The 23,560-nt window shown below is 36.2% G+C and overlaps 1 protein-coding gene across 1 annotated transcript; it reads right to left on the bottom strand.

Moving 5' to 3' along the window:
* Window positions 1-3,099: 3,099 nt before the first annotated feature.
* Window positions 3,100-23,190, bottom strand: LOC139710221 (uncharacterized). Its single transcript, XM_071622152.1, has 9 exons — window positions 23,130-23,190; window positions 22,499-22,671; window positions 19,699-19,774; window positions 17,787-18,098; window positions 16,147-16,275; window positions 10,999-11,280; window positions 5,128-5,415; window positions 4,091-4,390; window positions 3,100-3,335 (listed from the first exon to the last, which is right to left on the bottom strand). The coding sequence occupies exons 1-9, from the start codon at window positions 23,188-23,190 to the stop codon at window positions 3,199-3,201; spliced, it is 1,758 nt and encodes a 585-aa protein (XP_071478253.1). The 3' UTR covers window positions 3,100-3,198.
* Between the last annotated feature and the right edge of the window lie 370 nt (window positions 23,191-23,560).

The raw sequence follows: 23,560 nt of genomic DNA on the forward strand, positions 1-23,560 counted from the left end.
CTTAAAAAAAAAAAGAAGGGGGGGGGGGGGGGGTTCCGAACAATATTGTTTGAATTAATGATATATACTGCAGCAGTTGAAATTTATGCAGGTAAATGGGTGCATGGACTTTAGTCCAGCCTTGTCTTGGAACCATATTCAAAAGCAGTTACGCCTCTTTGCAAATTGGTTCTTCGTCTTCTCGTTTATTCTTATATACGTAAGAAGACCGTTTCGCTCCTCACTTTGGTCATCCTATTCAATAATTTATTGTGAACACCAATAACATATGCCATAAAGAAGAGAAATGGCAAAATTTCTGGTAGCCATATTTTCAAATACCTTTAAAAAAATCAAAATGAATTTAAGACGCCGAGAATCATTTTGACGTAGCGCCTATAATGTAATTGCAAAAATGTGTAATATGAAGACATTAATATGACTTAAAGATAGGTTATGTCATATTATTACTTATACGCAGTGCCTGTATATCTGTATCATTCTCTGCATAATTCTGAGTCGTTATTACTTTCTAATACTTTTCAAGTTTTCAATATCGGTCAAGGGAATCGATTATTAAAATGTAATGGTGAAAACGTAAGAAAAAGATCAAAATACTCATATAAACACATACTCACACTCACACATACATACAGACATGTCTTTCTCTATTGTCTAAAAGAAAATAAGTGACTAGAATTTGATATCTTATTGTATGTTTTCTTTGATAAACAGAGCACATTTACCATTATCCAGGAACACAGCTTTCTTACCATTACCCAAACACACTCTCACTCTTTACACTGCAAAAACGTTAAAGACAAGCATTGTTGACTATCTAAAACGCCTTACTAATAGAAAAAAAATAACTTCATAGTAAAGGGATACGTAAAATAACTTTCCATTGCAAATCAAGTTGACATCTACGAAATTCAATTCAATTCATTTATTTTCATACTTCTCATTTGTGATTACTACATTAGAAAATAAGTTATCTTCTCTGCGTGTGTGTGTGTTAAATTACTACAAAACAGTGGGAGAGGGTGAGATTGTGTAACTGTGGAGGAGAAAAAATATGGGTTCTTTCAACTGATATGTGATGTCTTTCTGCCGTTGACTTTGGATGATCAAACTCAAAAAGTGCACAGGCTTATTCATCTACCAATATTAAAAGGAACGAATGTTTCGAAAATACTTTTAAATGCAACATAGTTTATAGATCATGTAGATATCAGCTACAAAGAGAATGAAAACAAATGTGGATGATGGAAGTTTGCTTTTGTGTCATGTTACCAATGGGAGAATCACTTTTTATTGTAGGAAATAGACTCGCATTTTTAAATCGCAGATAGTTTTCATATTTTGAAACCTCATTACCGATTTCTGATACAACCGTACCAACTACGCTCTGTGCTTGAATACTATTTTCAATCGCGACTTGCGATTAGTAAAAAATGGCTTATCATGGGAAAGTCAAATACAGGAATTCAAGTCATTCAAATGAGTATTTCAATAGTCTTTCAACATACACACACACACACACACGCACGGACACACACACAATCTCTCTCTCTCTCTCTCTATATATATATATAAGTATATATATATATATATATATATATATGTATATATATATATATATATATATATATATATATATATATACATGTGTGTGTTTTGTGTGTGTGTGTGTGTGTGTGTGTGTGTGAGTGAGTGTGTGAAATGACGCTCGGTGAGTCGTGAAAACCGTACCTGGGAAAGGTATATAAGGGATGCACCATGGACAAACTTAAACCTGTTTAGAGAGGAACAGTTCACAATTCGTCATTCGTTGTGAGTCATGACGTCATTCGTATTGTTGAGTGGTATCGAAGCTGACATCACACTCAAATGTTGCCCTTATGAAGGGAGTCTCTTGCATTATATTCCTTTTTTTATTTAGTTATTTTAGGTACGCAATGTTCAGTAAAGTTGTCATGATATTGTTAACATAAACACCAACACACTCACACACACACACACACACACACACACACACACACACACACACACAACCGAACCTACACGGGACATTTTGGACTAATACTTATGAAGAGTTTGTTTGCAAAAACCGATAAGTCCATTTTTGAAGATTTTTGAAGTATGGTCTCTGTCATAAAGTAAAATATAATACCTTTAGAATGATATATTTGTCACTAAATATAAAGGTACATTCTTGAAGTTATGGTCAAAAGAAGCAAACACTTTCTAATAATTCTCTTTATTTTTCTTGACCTTTAATCGCAAACATCTCCATTTGGCAAATATGGACTTATCGGTTTTTGCAAACGAACTCTTCAACTGGAACACACCTATGAAACCAGACGAGAGATAAAAAGACAACATTGTCAATCTTCAGCAAACTTTTATTTACTGAGTAACATATTTTGTAATCACATTCTGGTATTTAAAACTATGTAGATCCACGTTAAATGATTTAGTTCATCGGTTTAAATACTAAGCAAGAATAGAGTCATGCATGAAAGTAAAATAATCTTATTGCCTTGTTCACTGATTAACAATGCAGTGACGGTGCAACTCCCATTTCATAGGTTTTAAGCACATATCATGTGACTTTAAGATCAGTATAATAATTTCAGTATAATTAAACGATAATACTCGGAGAAGTTGGAAACAATAATTGATATTGTTTTAAAGAAAATGAATGAGACATTTTCTTGCTTTCTAATTATCTATGTATTTATTGTTTTACTAATATTGGAAGAAGCAACTAATTTCAAAATGAGGCCTAAAAACGATACTCTATGCCAACAAAGTGCTAAATTAGTAAATTGATAAAGATACGAGCATATTGATGTGCCATATTTATTATACAAAATTGTCACGATTTCGAACTTAAACTTTCAAACTCAGTCACATCGTATCAAATCGATCAATACTCGTTAATCACATGCAATTTATACTTGCAATAGGCAATCCAACCTCCTCTTGGCTTAACAATAGAAAATAATTTTTCTTTGACTATAAAGCAGAATAAAAGACAACAAACAGATGTAATGTTTTATAAATGAACATGAAGAAAGGCTAGTAAAATAAAATAAAACTTTCATCCTCCTTTCGTTTTATGAACAACAACAACAGCAAAAAGCAGGAAAATCCTATCGGACTCAGTTAATTAAGTAAAAGAAGAGTTGAAGGTATGTAGAAGGTGTTTAGTTTTTAAAAGACAGTGACCTCTCTCCTCCTCATGATCACCGTCGCACAGGTCAACAACGACAGGAAAAACACGGCGACGAGCAGGGCGTACGTGGTCGATGGCTGCTGAAGAACTCCTCGACGAAGACCAGCAATTGGATCTTTAATACGACGTACAAGGTGAAAATTTAGATTCAAAGCTGTAAAATAAAACTCTTGTTTTTTTTGTCTGGTCAAGCGCACTGGGTGTATCACCTTTAGGAGATAAATACGTGTTTCAATGTGTTCTAGTGTTTCTTTCGAGGGAAAGCTCAATAAACATTCTAATTATTTGTTGTGTAGTGGGGAAACAGTTTATGAAATTGCAACTATGCCGGCAGATATATCTTCGATCGTTACGATTTAACATTTACGAACGGTTAACGAAAAGCAGCTCAACTGTGAAATTATGCCCCTATCAATAATGTCTTTGACATGAATAGTTTCTTTTTTCTTCAGATTTGAAGAACACCAAAGGATATCATAAACTCTGTGCTTGGTAACCTTCATTGAAATGTATGTCATATTCTCAATAAATCCTGAGATGTATTCTTAGAGCGGTCAATATAAAAATATAGGCCAAAATTGAAAATGTTACCTTAATTGTATTGTAGATTGAATCGTGCATCTATTTAGATTTAAAATGTACTGAATATTACAGGCCTGATTTTTATTACAATTGGTATAACATAAAAAGTCCCTCTCGTATTCGAGTGACCGTAAGGACAATAAGTCATTTACATGTCTTGCAAAATAAAGTCACATTGACGTAATGAACCAAGAGTCCCTCTCAACAAAATTAATTGTTTCGTTTTAGGAATCATATTCTCTTTGATTATGGCTTATTATCAGCAGCGCATCTGGCTTTAATACTTACCTTTCTTCGAGTCAAATGTTCGACAATGTCTAAGACTGGTGAAGGTCCAACCAATCCCGTTTGTCCCGGAGCACGCGACGTTGATGCACCTTTTATGTGGGCGTGGTCTGAAGAGAGCCGAGGCGCAGCTGGACGAGGAGATCGTGGTGTTGTCGACTCCGATGGTGTATGTGTGAAGGTGTGGGAACGGCTGGTCTTGAAGGCTGATGTGACACGTGATAACGAGAATGACCTCACTTCCTTCCCCATTGATCTCCTGGGTTTCGATGGAGAGGATGTTACTCGCTGGGGGCGCGTGATCTATGAGTGCAAGGTACAATGTTTTTGTCGTCATTCAAAAGCTGAAAAAAAATCTTTTCTCGACAATATCAGTCAAAAAGAAAGGACATAATATTATAACCATAAAACATTCTTTTTTGAAATGATATATGAAATCAAACAGGCTCTTTTATTTTCCCTTTCGTTGTTTTATCTCCACCCATAACAAGCCTATCAAACTTGCCTAAGCAGAACATTATAAAGAAACCGCATAAGCTGAAAGACATGCTTACTAAAAAATGTCAGCGCTAAAGCAGGCAATTAGATGGCACATAATACAGTGTAAAACACATAACTACTTAACGAAGAAGACATCTATTATATCCTTAAAAAGTATTTATGTCCATGTAAAGCCTCCCTAGGGTTGGATTCATTGTAATGAATACGTCAAGCGTTTCTTACTTCGGAAAGACGCTAAAGGAGAATAAGAAAATAATCCAAAGGATTTCGTTGTATCTAAAAAGAAACCCGCCTTCACTAATAATGATTGTTTGGCTGCTTTTCAGATTAATCTTAATAAAAGGAGGAAAGTACATATTACATGGCAGGGATCAAACCCAGTAAATCACAGATATTCCCACCTTTAACCCACCATCGATAACGCTCCTACAAGAACATGTCCGGCAAAGGATTTTGAAAGACGGAAACTTTCGATTGCTTTATGCCTGGGAGATAATGGAAGAGAAAGAGCTGACATTTCTAGATTTCATATTGCTCACCCCTCGGACAGTGCCTCGTCAAAGCGGAAGTAATTCCGACGCCATTAGTTGCGGAACACGTGACATTAATACACCTGTTTGGGCGTGGTCTCAGGACGGCCGAGGTCCAGCTCGCGTTGGAAAGGATGGTCCCATCCACCTCAATTGAATACAAATGGAGGTACGGGAACGGCTGGTCGCTCAGGTTCGCTCTGCACAGGATTAGCAGATTCATCTGACGGTCTTTGTTTAGGAACTCCGAAGTCTTGATCGACAAAATATCAGATGCGGGGGACTCGCCACTAGTTTCTAGTGAAAATAAGATACTTGCAGTGACAATGACAGAAGAATGTTCTATTTCTTGTTAGAGAAATGACACTCGTATTTGGAAGAAAAAAATATCATAGGCAATGTTGGTATTATAAGAAAACCCTGTAAGAGTGTTAACATTTACAATAACAGTATAACAGTGCCACTGAGTAAAGTTCCAAAACTCCCTATAGTGGGAATTACCAGAACTCAAATTAGAAGTCTTTAAAATCCAAAGCACTTGCAGGTGGCAAACCTATAAAGTTATTACATCATTCCAGATGGGTCTGGTAAATGTATATGATTATGTATATGTGACCGTGCACGTCAAAACGAACATAAAGTCGCACACACTGATTTTGCGTGAGGACTGAAAATAAGTGAAATGGGTCAACCTAGCCGAACTTGACTTTTTCATATTCTCTGAAAGAGCGGGTCTTCTTTTACATTATGCTAAAATTTGGTATAATAAAACGGACAGGAAAGTGTTTTTTTTAGCAGTTTATCTCGAAAATTTTTGGTAAAATAGTGTGATTAGGTGTGTCTTTAAAATCCCTTTTTCATTTCTGAAAAGCCTTGTCCACACTCTTCACTTTCCACTCTAATAACTTTTGAAAGGATAGTGCAACTGCTTTGAAAGTTGGCATTGATTATGGAAAGAATGTGTTAATGAGTCATGCTTAATTTCAGTTTAATCTGATAATCCCTTCATTGTTGTTACTCTGGTGGTTTACTTCCTGTTTTTTGTCCCATTCATCGCAAAGCCAGCACGGTTTGGCAAAGATTAAGCGCTTGAATAGACACTGTACTTCAGAGCCTCTTTTCTCAGTTCACACTTTTCCTGAGTTTGTGCTTTCTTTCCAATATTTAGATAGGTTAGGAGAGTCCATTTGAATTGATTTATACATCATTTTAAAGCTTAAAGTCTGCTCTTTCAGAATATGGTCTCAACTAAAAGTTCATGTCTGGCTCTTGTTTTGAGGTGCAGGGTCACATATAAAGGTACATCTTTTTTAAGTTATCGTCAAAAGAAGCAAAATTTTTCTTATTATTCTCTTTATTTTTCTTGACCTTTAATCGCAAATATCTCCATTTGGCAAATAGGGTCTTATCGGTTTTTGCGAACAAACTCTTGATTTGTAATACAATTGAATATTGTAAGTAGGCCTACAGTATGGCAGTCTATTAGTTATGTCAAAAATGAACACTTTAAACAATATTTTGAACAAGAAACAAATAATTGTTTAAAAAAAAATGTTGGGGACTATATTTAAGGACGGAGCTTGGCTGTCGTATAGGGAGTAAGCCCTAGGTAAACTTACAGCTTAAAGTAAACTACCATAAATTGCACTATACAGAAATGTCGCCACTCCCAAAGTGAACATCAGTGCAGAGGGTGTGCAGTGCAATGAGATGTCCATTGTGCTGCGATGATATTGACCTGTAGAAACACAAAGTCCATTTATCCGCAATAATTTTGCTTCTAGGCATAGTCTATGCGAATCAGACAATAATGAAATATGTACTATTACTCCAAAAAAATGTCTGTCTATAGAGTGCACATCATATTACTTTTATAGGTTGTCTTTCTCTGCTACATACAAGATGTTCGATTGACGAGAGTATTACATGAAATTGTAAATTATTCAGCGATTTTTTTTAATGAGATATTCAAAATATTATTTTCCATTTCAGAGGAATAAACAACGGAGTCATATACTGAAGGCGTATTTATTGCATTTACCTGACAGATTAACCATGTTTTCAATTCATGTGTAGGTACTGGGTGTGTCGTGAGTATTAGTTATTGGTGTCTGTTTATGTAAATACAAACGCGTGTGTGTGTGTGTGTGTGTGTGTGTGTGTGTGTCTGTGTGTCTATGTGTCTGTAAGAGAGAGAGAGAGAGAGAGAGAGAGAGAGTGTGTGTGTGTGTGTGTGTGCGTGCGTGAAAGGGACCAAAGGTGATGATGAGCAAATATAAGTGTTGTATTATTCAAACCGTGCGGTTGGCTGAAAATAGTAAATAAACAATACGAAATGAAGTGAAGTGATATGAAATAAAATGAATGAAATGACATGACATGACATGACATGACATGGCATGACATGACATGACATGGCATGAAATGAAATGAAATGAAACTAAGCATAATGACATAAAACTGACACGGATTTTGCGTGTGTAATAAAAGAGGCGAACTTACTGTTCTCGACGTTGCTCTCCAAATGCAATGTTGTAATCTGTATCTCTTTGGATGTTTCGCCACATCCGTAACGGCAGGATAGCCGCACGGAGTACCTTGTAGACGGCTCCAGGTCGGGCACTTGGTAATGATTGTCAAGCCCAATGTCGTACACAGGAGTGGTGATGCACTGGTTCAAAACGGTAACATTTCCTGTCAATGAAATTGATAAAATTTATGTAGAAATTATAATCATAGATATGGTCTTATTAAGGTGCATGAATTTTATAATGAAATTATGAAAGAAATGCACATAGGTGAGGTATTCGAGGAATGAATTATTTCTACTAAGAGTTATCCACAACTGGCATGGTATGATACAATTTGGTACGATATGGTACGGTAAAGTATTTTTTGATTCACGTCGTTTCGCCTTTGAGCACACGAACGCGGACATACGATTGTGCAGTACACTCAAAAATATTTGAAAAGGTTACTTACTTGAGTTGACATTGCAGGTTTTCAGGTCGCAGTGTATTGCTTCCGAACCTACTCGTGGTTTAATGTCTGACTGCAAAATCACCGACGATGTGTCGATTTTAGATATTGCAACATGAACGTCAACTTTAGCACCTGAGTGACCGAGTAGTGAGGGATAAATTGAAAGAGAGAGGTATTACATACGATGCGCGTAGATAGAAATGTATGCAGGTCCTTACACACGCACAGACGCAGAAACATAAATTCACACAAAAATGTACAACAAAGCACTTAATTCATAAGGATCATCACAGGGAACCATAATTATGAAACGGATTCTTGTATTATTCAAATAATTATGCATTACCTCGATGTTCTATTGCTCTCTTCGAATAATACAAATGAATGTTTTGTTATTCATGTTATTTGGACATGTTTCGGAAATCTATCTAAAAATCAAGTGTTTCTTCCATTTACCAAGCAAAAATCAAATACGTGTGCCAAAGTATCATCAATCATATACTTCAAATAATATCCTTCCCTGTTTACCGCCATTCGAATCGAAATTTGTTTACAGTTGATATCGAAAGTTGAGAAACCATTTATATACATCTTGTATAATCAAAAGAAGGTTTTGTAATTCTGGCATCAACTTCAGTTTCATTCAAAGAACAGTAAAAAAAATGATAATACTCACAGACGCGCAAGACTCCTTCTTGTAATAGCGATTCATCAAGAGCCACATGGTTGATGACGCACCTCAGTGTCCTTCCGTTGTCCTGAAGCGTCAGCGTCAAACTTAGTTCGCTGCTGGTATTGAAATGCCCGGATGCTAAGGAGGCGTGGTTGGTAGACGAGTTCATTGTGACATTTTGCTGGCTAAGAAACCATGTGATCTGCGGACTCGGATAGCCCCCTTGAATGCCACAACGAAATTTTCGCTCGGTGGTAGACGGATCCACATCATCTAGACCCTCCAGCCAAACTCGCCTGTCAGGTTGACCTTTAATTCAAAAGTTTGTTTGACCTACGTTATGACTGACTGCTTAAAGCCAGAATGGGACTGCATAAACACTCTCTTTTTTTCATAAGGCAGTGCTATTATATCTTTAGTCTTACGACTCATGACAGAACAATCAAGCTTGGTTAGGACGACATTTAGTGCTCTTTTACATTTTCTTTAGACTGAAAGTGAAATTTCAACGCGTTCTACATCCTTAATATCACAAAATATCCTTTCATGTCATATTACAGTTGAGTTTTCTGCGTAACGAAGAAATACGAAAGGAATATCATTCGTGTCACATTCTTCTCGAAACGTTAACAATCTGCTATCAAGGAGAAAAACACTCACTCCAAACGTGCACTGTTACGTTGACTTCTTTTGTGACGTCAGGTTCGATCGTGGCTTTGCAGATTATCTTCTGCAGATTGTTTTGTGTCTCCAAGGCAGGAATGACCAGCCGATAACTCGTGTCATTCAAACGTGCATCCTGGGAGTTACTGGTTATATTGATGAGGTCGCCCGTAACCATTTTATCGTCGAGGTACCATGCAATGGATGCAGCAGGTTTAGCTCCACGGGCGATACACCTGACAACCAAATCGTCTCCTTCTCGAACAGTGACGTTTTCTTCCAACAGCCTCCCGTTTCCGTCGTAGATCTCGAGATGTCTGGGTGGGACTTTATATGAAAACGAATTTACTATAAAGATGAAACTGCTCGAGGATTAGACAACTCTAACTGCCACGCTGAAGGATGTGGCAAAATAAGGTGTACAATTATGATTATAGGCATATACATATATTATGAAATGAATAATATCAGGGAGGTGACCTCCCTGATAATATACATATCATGTGTTCGTTTGTGTATGTGTGTGTGTGTGTGTGTGTTTGTGTGTGCTTGTGTGTATTTGGAGATACATGTATGCTCACAGAAGTCCTCCCCCGGAAAAAAAAAAACCAAAAGGAAAAAAAAAAACAACAGATATTCCATGTTCAGGTTTAAAGATATTAGTAAGCAATATGTATGTGACCGTGCACCAGCCTCAAAACGAACATAAAGTCGCACACACTGATTTTGCGTGAGGACTGAAAACAAGTGAAATTGGTCAACCTAGCCGAACTTGACTTTTTCATATTTACTGAAAAAGCGGGTCTTCTCTTTTACATTATGCTAAAATTTGGTATCATAAAACGGGCAGGAAAGTGTGTTTTTTTTTAGCAGTTTATCTCGAACATTTTTGGTAGAATAGTGTGATTAGGTGTATCTTTAGAATCCCTTTTTCATTTCAGAAAAACCTTGTCCACACTCTTCACTTTCAATTCTAATAACTTTTGAAAAGATAGTGCTACTGATTTGAAAGTTGGCATTGATTATAGACAGAATATGTTAATGAGGCATGCCTAATTTCAGTTTAATTTGATAATCCCTTCATTGTTGTTACTCTGGTGGTTTACTTCCTGTTCTTCTGTCCCATTCATCGCACAGCCAGCACGGTTTGGTAAAGATTAAGCGCTTGAATAGACACTGTACTTCAGAGCCTCTTTTCTCAGTTCACACTTTTCCTGAGTTTGTGCTTTCTTTCCGATGTTTAGATAGGTTAAGAAAGTCCATTTGATTTGAGTTATACATCATTTTAAAGCTTAAAATCTGCTCTTTCAGAATAAGGTCTTAACTAAAAATTCATGTCTGGCGACTTTTTGTTTGTTTTGAGGTTCAGGGTCACATATATATATATATATATATATATATACATATATATATATATACATATATATATTGAAACAAGAAAGGGAAAACTGGCCAGAAACAAATAATAAATAGTGAGAACTTTGATCAAAGAAAAAATATATATATGATAGGAAGAAACATTATATATTATAACAGGATTCAAAACTGCAATATTCTCTTACCACAGCTTTTTGTACAGTAAGTCTGTGCAGTGGTCGTGTTACCAATCTCGTTAATACCAGTGCAGGAGATCTCCACGCATCCACTGGGGAGAGGGTCAAGGGTCACGGTGGGCGAGCTTGATGATGACTGAATGACGTCATCGATTGCAATCTCGTATGCCTCGATTGGTGGTACCGGTTGGTCACATGTGTTGACATGACACGTGATCTTAAGGTCATTTGTTTCCTCTTCATCCTCGACGTGGCTGATCTGAATCACGATGATATTGTCCGCGGGGGCGTCTGTCACGTGACAAGTGGTAATAGTAGACAGTTATAGTTACTTCAGCGCTGACTTAACTCGATTTTCATCTTCCAGTATTTAATTGAATTGAATTCAATTTATTTCATGTTCATATTTCTCAATGAAGGAATGTACATCAAATATAATAGAATGAAATGAATCATAATATCCGACTCGGATGCACAGTAAATTAACGTAAACATATATAAAACACAGCGGTCACTCTTCGTAAGTTTGGCTCTTTGTATAATGCTAAAGAAATATGATGGAACCTAATTAAAAGCGAGCTTGTTAAGCTTAGGTCCCAAATACTGAACAGAGTGTAAGATACAGATGAGGAGCACGGTTGCAACGTAGGACCAAAATAAAGAAAAACAAAAATGAAAGGCAAATATACCCGGGCAATAACAGAGTTTTCTCAATATAAATAATGATAAACAGATAACCACATTCTGCATACGTAAGAACAGTTGATTTAGCAATGTTGACAATTTGGTGTAATAATACGATTTGAATAATGCTGAAAAAAAAAGAACAACTCGACATGCGAGTCCTCGGAAGAGAAGCGGGAAGCCTAAAGTGTGAACATACAAGTACTAACATTAAAAAAAGAAAATAAATATAATTACTAGCCAGTATACCACTGAGACGAGTACAACAAAGCCAGCTGTTCACGCGTTCTGAAGTCTTAGGGTACGAAAAAGGGTACTGGTGTGGAGGAATTTAAGAGCGCAAACAGAGAGGCTAAACTGATTTGAATGACAACAACCAACACAGCAGCAAAAGGCACATGAACAAGATAGAAGGAAATTTCAATGGACATACGCAATGTAATTATTCAATAAAGTCTGTCTTAATTTGTATTTGAAGGTCGACAATGACAACAACCTGCGAGTTCTATGGGGAGATCGTTCCAGTATTTCGGCTCTGTATATACATTTTTTTTTTTCTCGCAAAAATGGTTCGGGTACCTGGAAGGTGATAAGCGTCACGTTGGCAAGTGGGATAATTCTGAATAAAATAATTTCTTCTAAATATATGCAAAAGAAAAAAAAATATCAGGAAGATCATTTTTGGATAATTTATACATGAATATCCCTCAATTGTAATGAAACAAATCTGACGTTTTCAAGATTTTGTTCTTATGGAAAAATGTATCTGTATGAGATAAATACTCACTTCCCAACGACATAATAACAGCACAAACTTTGAATTCTTTTAAGAACAAATTATTTATTTTTCTGTTGAAATCTTATGATATACAACCAAATTAGGTTCGGTTTCATTCTCTCAATCAAGTCGTTTGTTTGTTTGTTTGTTTTTACAAGTATTAAGATATCACAAAGAAATCATCTTTTAAGGAAAACAATCTGTCTAACATAAGTTTACCTCAGATATTTCTTTTATTGTACCAGTAACAGTGAGTCTATTCTCTTTCTCTTTTTTTTATATCCGTTCCTTTGCATTCATACCGGCATATGCACCCAATCAATCGCAATTTCAAACCAGGGAGCGTTGTATTGTCTTGTCATTGCATTTTCATCATGAAGTACAGTATGCTTGTGTCCACGATGGCGTGTGTTGTACCATAGTCTCATCTCTCCCTTTTTTGTTTTTTTCTTTTTCTTCTTTTTTTCCCCTTCCTAAGTTAATTTCATGTCAGTTGACATTGGTTTCTTTGACTTTGTGTACGTATCTTTTGAGGGTCCCATACCCTACAAGCTTTGCTTTTTAAGTGGGACCCTCCATTTCCATTCTAATCTTTGTATTAGGTATATACCTTAGAAACGAAATTCTGTTGTTACTCGTGACCACTTGTACGTTTTCTTTGAAATTGTTATAAATTCGTTCTGTAAATGTATTGTACATATTTTTTTCTGTTTATTCAATGGAAATGGAAATAAAATTGAATTGAATTGAATTGAAATAGCCAGTCTTATTAACTATTCTAATAGCGCGCTTTTGTAGAAGAAAAAGCGAGTCATGCAAAGATTGGGACGTGTTACCCCGTGCCAGAACTCCATAGTTGAGGTAAGGGGATATCATGGTTGAGTGTATAATTTGCAATATGAAGAGTTTGTTTGCAGAAACAGATAAGTCCATTTTTGAAGATTTTGAAGTATGGTCTCTGTCATAAAGTACAAAATAATACCTTTTAAATGATATATTGGTCACTACATATAAAGGCATATTTTTGAAGTTATGGTCAAAAGAAGCAAAAATTGTCTTATTATTCTCTTTATCTTTCTTGACCTTTAATCGCAAATATCTCCATTTGGCAGATATGGACTTATCGGTTTTTGTGAACAAAGTCTTCATGTGTTGATGGGGATATAATCTTTTAGTTTGTTTAGAATTCCTTTATTCCTAGATCAAATTTTGGTTAAAAAGCTGATGTGAGATTTCCAAGATAAATCGTTATCATATATGCAGTCCTAAAAGCTTAATACTATCAACATTTGTTAAATTAATGTCATTAATTTGGACATGACCAGGAATAATTGCAAAGAGTTACTGAACAGCATATAATATGTTCTATCAATGTTTAGTGATAACTTCATGCCATGACTCCAGGACTGAACAAGTTTCAGTTCGTTGTTTGACATATGAATAGGCGTGTTAGAATTACGATGTGAGAGATATAAATTTATGTCATCTGCAAAGCATATAAACGAAAGAATCTCTGACGAATTTTGGAGGTCATTTCTGTACAAGATAAATAATAGCGGGCCGAGTAGGCCTCTGGGAACCCTGGGGAACACCACATGTAATTGATTTCATGGAGGACTCATGACCATTTAAATAAACATACTGCTTTCTATCAGTAAGATAATCTCTAAACCATTCTATAGCCGTCCCGCGAATGCCATAATGGCTTAACTTATAAAGAAGAATATCATGGTCTATCGTGTCAAAAGCCTTCGAAAAAATCAATAAAAACACCAATGGTGTGTGAAGCATGGTCAAGAGCATGTGCCACTTTATCAATAAAAGTCAATAAAGCTTGGGTAGTGCTATGTTGCTGCATATTCATGTACGTACGTCATATGCCAAAAGTTATCTTAAAGACCATTAGTGTAAGGCGTTAAGTTATTGAAACAGAAAAAAAAAAGAGATGTGGTTTCAAACCAGGAAATTGGAATATTTTGGTAGGAAATTTAGAGCTGGATATTTTTGTTTTTTCAATTTCCTACTTGAATTCTAAGGCGAAGGAAAATTTGATTTTTTTTTTTCTGAATCATGGTGCTTATAATTGACTTATTGCTAAGGAGTCTTGGATAAAAAATGCATGCATTTTAAGTCATCAGCGTTCTTAACGTTTTCTTTTATCTAAATGATGTAGAACAAACAAAACACGGTTAGAAAGTTTACCGCCTGGAATCTTGAAAAATAATGAGGTAGTCGATATTCCCAGTCTTTATCTATCTTTCGCGGTAACAACACTGCAAAAAGGCGGGTGTTAAGTATGAAACTCCGAGCTGGTGTTACATCCGGTGCTCATTCATGGTGTTAGATTAACACCTCCGGGTGTCATTTCAAAATTTAAAGAATTTTCCGATAAAGTACTTGATTTTTGAAAAAAAATGTGTAAACACATTTACTCCACAGTAACACCAGTTGGTGTGGTCCCCTATTGGAGCTGGACGGGTGTTATACCATTGAAATTAACACCACAAATATCAAATCAACACCATGCGGTGTCATTATTGAATTAACTCTAGCGCAGTGTCAAAAATATCACCAGCCACAGTGTCAAATTAGCACCACGAAGTGCCAGGTGAACACTTTTTAACACCGTCACAATACATTTTCTACACCTGTGGGTGTGGTCCTCTATTGAAGTTTGATCGGTGTTAGATTTAACACCCATGGTATTAAATCTAACACCGATGTTTTAACAGTGAAGTAATGCATTTAGTTATGTCAATGATAATGTTTCAGGTTATCACTAAAGTTCCTGCTATTCCATTTATCTATATAAGAATACTTAAATCATAACATTTCGATAAGTTCATAACCATTGATATCCTTACCTATTTTCACTCTCATGTGTAAGTCTACATAGCAATCACTGGTTGCTTTCATTTGGATGTTTATCTACCTCGTCCAGATATAAGGACATACTACCTACTAGCTTAAAACTATGCACTTTATAAAGAGTGACGCTGGCATGGGTAATAATTGTTTACTTATCTTCTAAACTTCAATACTTACTTTCCTTTGGACACTTTATAATCTTTCAAACAAAAACTTCAAAGTGTTCAGCCAGGCAATACCAGGTTATCATTAAAGATTTAGAATTTATATATAAACACAATTCCCAGGGGATATCAATGTGCTACGTTAATGCCAGTCAATGAGCAGGCGCTGAATAGAAATGAAAACAAAAACCGACTTCTTCTTTTGTTACTTTCTCACGTTCCTTTTTTTTTGTTTATGGTGTGTGTGTGTGTGTGTGTGTGTGTGTGTGTGTGTGAGCGTGTGTAATGATAATAATGATGCGTGGAATTCTTAAGACACCAAATTCATCCAATAATCAAATACTCAAGGCGCAACTTGTCCAAATTATCAACAACAATAGGCAAAGGAAAGAAAGGACAACCTGGAAGAATACAGTACAAAAAAAAAAAAAAAATATATATATATATATATATATATATATATATATATAAATATCGCAGATCAAGATGTACAAATTTGCATAGGCCCTCAATGAATATATAAGTAAATAACCGAAAACAGTGAAAGGGGCGAACCGCATAATATGAAAGCGTATATATATATATATATATATTATCAACAGAAACATTGTTGGCAAAACATATTATTCACTATCTACCTACTTCAACAAGACTAATACTTACATTGGACTTGTAACGTGCTGGACTGTTCACTGCTCTGAAGGCTGCACTGTAGGACGCCTCCATGGTCCGCTGCCGTGGGAATCAATGTCAAGTCGCTACGCACGTTGTACGCACCTGCACTGGCGGTTCCTTAACATAATGTAATATTAGGTTACATCAGTGTATCTTTATGTCGATAATTCACGAAATTACGGATAGAAAATTCGCAGTTTTCGCCAACGTTACTTCTCGTATAACATTTGAAACTAATTGGTGGTTTCTTAAAGCGGAGAAAGGAACCAAGATAACATTAAAAGTTCGATACACTGATAATAATTAGTTCAAAAATGATTTGTGTCCATTCAGCCTAGTTTTCAAATGCTGTAAACTAAACCGCAAGGATACTCACTTGCAAATCGAAATTATCATTAAAGATATATCAGTTATACAGCAATGTGCAGTAATATATTCCCAACGATGTGTTTCATATGTAACTGGCAGGTTTTCTGCTTTATCATCTCCAGAATTGATTGTGAAAAATCTAGACATTAAGGCCCCATACCATAGTATGTTCTTGTGTATGGAATGATCTTACAATGAGCGATGCAAGAAGATTAAATCTGTTCAGAGGAGAGCATCCAAGTTGGCATCTGTAGTTTGATAATTACCATTATTATAAGGGGCTCAAGTCTTTTGGAAATTCCATCCCTTGAGTACAAATGTTTTGCAAAGCCTGTTATTGCCACTGACCATGAACCTTGGAAGTTCTAAAAGTACCTAATGATGATAATACTACTACTAATAGTAAAGATATAATTATATAAAACTAGTGAACATCGGTAGCAAAGAAATCAGTTTTTATTTACCTTAGAGTATTGACCTACATGTAACTATTTTAAAATATTCTTCAAAGATTGCATCCAGCTTGCCCCATTTTTATTTGTTCAAATATTACCTTAAAGGGGAAGGCTAGTAACTGATCAGTGGGAATCAGTGGAAATGCTGGGAGATGATTGTTCCAATCATTATGGGATTCATTCAAGAGTTCATTGTATATCTATTGATGCGTGAAAATGATTTGCTTCAGAATGGTCTCATATTCAAGTAATGTGCAGTTTAATGCTTCCAGGTTAGCGTCCCTGGTCAGTGACGGAGCATTAATCTGCACATTACTTGAATATGAGACCGTTCTGAAGCAAATCATTTTCACGCATCAATAGATATACAATGAACTCTTGAATGAATTCCATAAGGATTGGAACAATCATCTCCCAACATTTCAACTGATTCCCATTGATCAGTTACTAGCCTTCCCCTTTAATGGCTCGATCATAGCAGTATAATTATGCTTTTGGAGTATTGCATATTGATCTTTTTACTACGTATTTTTGCTGCTAACATAAATTTGAGTACATAAATTTTACATGTTTCATGTTAGATTTTGAATTTACATGTACATTATAATAGGGAAATATCACCACTACAGGTTTTGAAGCAGAAAAGGAAAATAAACACACGTACATAAAACGCTAAGGGAAACACCATCTTTTTGCAGGAATGTTTACATATTAACCACGAAATAAATATGATAGAATACGCATGATAACGTCATCATGACCGAACACAGCTTGAACTTTTGTGAATGAATGATTCCAACTTACTGTCTCCCTCACATCTCAACCCGGCGTCTAAACTGTGATCACAAGTAGTATCACATCCCCAGTATGTTCGAGGGCATTGAAGCAGGGAGTTTTCCGTTCCATCACAACCAGCCTCTTGAAGCAAGATAGGTCCAGATCCCTGTCCGAAATGGGCTCCCCTATAATGAGCTGAGGCCGATGAGTAGCCGAGCTCTCTGCACACCACGTTCGCGTCGTTGATATCCCAGCAAGCGTCACACACCGTGCCCCATTGCCCGTCACACAATATCTCAACTCGACCCTCCCTTTCGTTTGATCCACCAACCAGCCTCACTACAAACAATATAAAGGTGAAAGGATAATTACATGAAATGGAAATTAAAGAAAGATAACAGAAACATACGCTATGCCCTCTATATGTTACACTTATCAGCTTTATTTCACACAAATTTTGCATTGGAAAATTGAAAGACCAACTCATCCATGTTTTATAGTCCTACATGATGAAAAATATGTGTGTTCAGGGGGGCATTTCATGAAGCATTTTTGTCTGGCAACTTTGTCGGACAAATTTGCTCTCAGCCAATCAGATGCACAGATTTCAGTAGTTTTTAACAGTTTGTCAGACATAATATCTAACAAAATGCTTCATTAAATGCCCCCAGGTGTTTGTGTGTGTGCGCGCGCGCGCGTTTGTGTGTGTGTGGAAAAGAGAGAAATTTTGTTCATAGAGTTGTTCCAAAAAATATAGGATGAAATCACAGGTGAGTTATTCCAGTAATTTCTCCGCAAAGAATAACCGAGCAAATAACGCAATACTGCTGAGAGTAATGTAAGATAAGACGGCTAGATAACCCTGATTCAGCAACATTATTAGTATAGAGCTGTTGGTTTTGCATGGGGACCTGTTAAATAGTATGGGGGAAAAAGAACGAAGAAAATATATTGCCCTAACATTATTTTTTAAGGATTCATGGCATTGATCGTTCAAATGGAAGGTTTCCAAACTAAGTTGGTTCGAGTACTGCACAAAGAATGGTAAGATTCAAATTCACAACATTTGGCCAATAATTGTTCAAATGAGATGAGATGCATGGCAGTATACAACTAGGTGTGGGAAGGCTACTATGTGATGTTTTTTCTTTCAATAGGAAAAAGTTCGTTTTGATCTTTTTCTTCGAAGTTTTTTGGAGAAACAATATTATTTCTGTTCCACAGACTGATACAAGGTAATGTTTATGGGAATAAGGAGATGTTTTCTTTCAATGTGCCAAATAGTGCCACATTATAAAGGGACTGTACAGTACTGGTTGAGGTGGGGATTCATGTTTTGAACATTCCTAAGTGAGATGATGAGAAACCTCTTATGAAATATGAAAGAGCATATAATTTCAAGAAGGATTCAATGTTTATTTGATGAAAATTGGTTTTCAAATGGATGAGATATCCAAAAAAGTGATAATGATAAAAAGCGATAGGCCACGCCTTTTATTACGATCTCTTTGTTGGTTTTTTTTTTTGTGGTTTTTTTTTGACATCTCAGTCATTTCAAAACCGATATTCATCAAATAAACTTTTGATACCAATTACAATTGCATGCTCTTTGCCATTTCATAGAGTGGTTTCTGAATATCTCGCAAGACGTTAAAAGGTAAATCCTGACCTCAACCACAACTGAACACACCCTTTAAACACAAATTAAAAAACATCACTCTCTCTCTCTTTCTCTGTCTCTCTCTCTCTCTGTCTCTGTCTCTGTCTCTCTGTCTCTCTCTCTGTCTCTCTCTTGATGATTCAAGGTTTCCCATTGTAGAATAGTTCATGCATTGATGCAAGATAAAACGCACATTAATGCACGTTTCGCTTCAGCCTAAATGCCTGATGTGTGTTTTGGAACATTACCAAGATATCAAGCTGCATGAATTGTACTCACCCGCATAATCGTCGCACGTACTTGTTCCACCGAGGCAGATTAGTGTGGCCGCTTTACTCTCAAACTTGGTCTGACTCTGTTAGTTAATATAGCTGGTCATCCATTCCACAGAGCATCATCTTCTTATCGAGTTAAAATGGCGATTTGTTAGAGAGATTGGATGGTGGGAAGAGTCGGGAGTAATCCTTACCACTGATCCATTGAAAAAGCAGCAAATATGGTTCAGGAAGCATCGTGATATTACCAAGAACTCGGTGGTCGTAATGCTGTCATTTCCGTCTGTCAGAAATCCAAACCTGTCAGGAAAAATATTTTAGTGGTAGGAAAACCCCTCCTAATGATATTCTCCTGAACAATTATCACCACTGCAACTGGTACTCTCTTTCTTTTGTTAAGCCTACAGTGCTACCGTAACACAAAGGGTTAAAAATAAAACACTCCCTATAGATTGAAGTGGCAGAATATACTCTTTGATAGACGATATGTTTATGACAATTGTCTCATGAACTTTCAGTGTTTTTACAATCAGACATTATTAGTTTTATATTCAGGGTAAGTTTGATAAAAGGAAGACATCACAAATGTATAATTTAGCATAGTTAATTCTAATGCGGCCCATCTACACGTAGTCGTAGAGCGGACGTTATATCATGTCACATATCACTCTCCTTGCACGTTCTATCTGGGAGTATAACAAAGTTACTCATGTACACCAAATAAACACCTGTTGGACTAACTTCAAGGTAGGTAAGATAGACAAGTATTCAATCACTATACACCTACTATAGTTGAAGAAAATGTCAACCTTAAGGGGTGTTAAAAAGTCTGTTTTTGTGCTCACTCATTAATGTAGGTGAAAGTTCACTTCCGTTTTCAACCTCCAATGCTTTTCCATTTTGCCGTCCATGTGGCAGGTTCTTTATTGTTTTGGTCTTGTCGACAATTTAAACATTCATGACGCTTGTAATAGATTACCGATATGTTACACAGGAAGTATACCATCGATTCCTTCTTTGCCTTGATTATTTCCAGACCTTCAGACTCTGCACTGATAAGTTTTTGTAACCTTACGAACACGACTCTCGGCTGGTACAAGAAGGTTAATGGTAACCTTTATAAGAAATTGGCAGAAAATGAATGTCTCCCAATAACAGTGACGATCATTTTGGTTCAACATTTGGTCAGCAGAACGAGTTAAGGTACCATGTCCTAAACTAGTCTACATTCAAGGCAGTCCTAGCATAAATTAATTGACATGTATCTGTCTCTTTGAATATTTTTGCGATCAGTCTAAACACACACCGTAGAGGTTCCGTTATGAAAGCCTCATAATATGCCTAATGCCTCGCTGGGAAATATTCACCACCATGCCTTCAAAGAAGCAGATTTATCATGTTTATGAAATTATGAATGGCAAAATAAGCAACAAGGTTTTGAAGAATAATTCTTTAAGGCCAAGATTTCTTGTAATCCAATCGAACACAATGTTTGTGAAGATTACAAATAGGACCGTTTTGATTTGCTCTCTTCATGTCGGCCAAAGTTCATATCCGATCAACCTGGGCATTGAGTTCCACACTGAGAGTGGATAACCTCATTATCATTATGAGTGTGAACGGGAAGGTGATTTTTCCTGTGTAATTTATCAATGATTTCTAATGTAGAAGTCATATCAGAGTTATGAAGTCATAGTAGAATTTCAAAGTTCATCCTCTTATATTTGGTTGTAGTAGGGGTTATCAGGTATATTTGTTCTTATGTTCGTGTCTCTCCTATAACTAGTCCTTAGATTGTCCATTGAGAGCCTGTAAAGTTTCTTCCTTTTCACTCAGCTGAGCTCTGATGCACGAGAGACGAATTTTACACCCAATATTTCTTAAAATCCGTCTAATCTTCGGATTCGGTATTTATGTGCTGGTAGAGGAAGTATCTGTTCTTCTTCAGACATCATATTAAGTGGAATAAACGAGCTATTTGTGGAATTAATGTGCGGAGATCCATCGAGGGTGTCTCACTAGGTGAAAGGTTACTTCCGTCTGGGCTTCCAGGTTTGATTTCTGAAGCGTTTTCTGTCTCTGTTGTGTCATTTTCCCTTGCAACATTTCAGTTTCTGTTTATATCAGAACAAATTGATTCACAGATAGATGTAAGTAATTGAAAGAAATAAAATTTTAATGTGATTTTCAGTGTATTTCTCAACATGCTCACGAATCACTATTACGTCCAAACACACACAAAAGCACATGCCCTACTTTCCAAGTAGCCATTTGCGTAGCCATTGCTATTAACTTTTTCTTGTGATCTACATTGTGAATGAATTAATGTAGACTAATGGTGACTAATGGTAGGGAAACTTTGTAAGGACACGTCATTATTATTTTTGTGCATTTATGAGCTTATGAAAAATATATGAATAAACATATATAACATTATGTACAATGAATATATGTTTACGTATTACGTATGTACATTACATGTATATATGTATATTTCTTTATGTATGTCTATTTCATTTTCATGATCTGAAATGGCACAATTTAATGAAATATTTGCTAAAATTCAAGTCTTATTTTGCCTTGGCACCATGCCGACACGACGATCTCGATATGGCGGGGAGCAGAAAATGTCACCAAATTTGCACCACAAAAGTCTTGTTTTTTAAACCTGCTCCTACATTTTTGCAGATATAAATTGCACAACAGGGTTGGTTTGCATGTCTGCTTGAAAGTCCTTATAGTGATAAATTGAAATACCATTTCCTCTAAAATCATCGTCCAATCTAATAACGTGATGGTTGTACTATATCTTGTACGATGGCACTGCTAGCTGTGGTGAACCCTTCAGTGATTTCAACGCTATTCAACTGCCAGGTCGGCGCTCCCCAGCCCGAGACGTCTTTTCCTGTACACACCGCAGTGTCTTCGCGGCCTGCCCGTAGAGGCGATGGTACCTCGAGTTCCAACATTATTCCAGCTGCAACATTACAAATGTAGGGAGATCGGTTGATAGATCCCGGTAAAATCGAACGTGACAAAATGAGAAGAATGTCTTCTATACCTGCCGACATGCATCCATTATTCATAATAACTTTTTTTAAGGCAAACAATGAATAGCATCATTGATATTAAGTGTTTCTTTGTATTAGATAAAGACATCGAGATGGAATCAACAGAAAGGTTGACAGAATCTGATTTACATGTGATTGTCCATTCCCAATGAAGCATCAAGTTGTATGCACGTGAATATCTTAAATCCGCTCTTAAATTTCTGTTAAACGTTATTAAACTATCACTTTTGAACAAAACCTTCATACTCTGTTCTTTTCTTAGGCTTTGTGGTTGTACACAAAACAAACACCAAAACGACAAAAAGTGTTCAATAATGAAAGAGAAGAAATAAACGGTGTCTTAAACAATGTTTCTGGTCCTTACCACCGAGGTGAATATTGACGAGAAGAAGCCCAACCTTGACCAACAATCGGATGTCATTCATTTTGAGTAGATTCCTGTATGATGTGAGAATTCTGATGGATAGAAAGGGAAAAGATCAACTAGCTAATTAGTCAATCAAACCATTCACCAATTACTCAATGACATAAAGCGAAGCGAAAAAAAAAAAACACTGAACACAAAAGCAGTCGTTATGCCCGAGTTTCCGCGGTTTTTCGTGGAGTTATTCTATGTTCTATGTGCATATCAATAATTCGAAGAAAAAACAGAGAAAGTCTACATCGGTTTATATATATTTTCTCACACATACTCTCGAGTATCTCTGTAAAAAATGGGAAAAAGTTGAAATCGTGAAATGTTGTAAGATTCGCCAATCTCCAGACATAACCTTCTTTCCCTCGCTTACCACGAAC

Source organism: Diadema antillarum, unplaced genomic scaffold, assembly GCF_040938485.1.
Source record: "Diadema antillarum isolate AM-2024a unplaced genomic scaffold, OU_Dant_1.0 seq00001510_RagTag, whole genome shotgun sequence".
NCBI lineage: Eukaryota > Metazoa > Echinodermata > Echinoidea > Diadematoida > Diadematidae > Diadema > Diadema antillarum.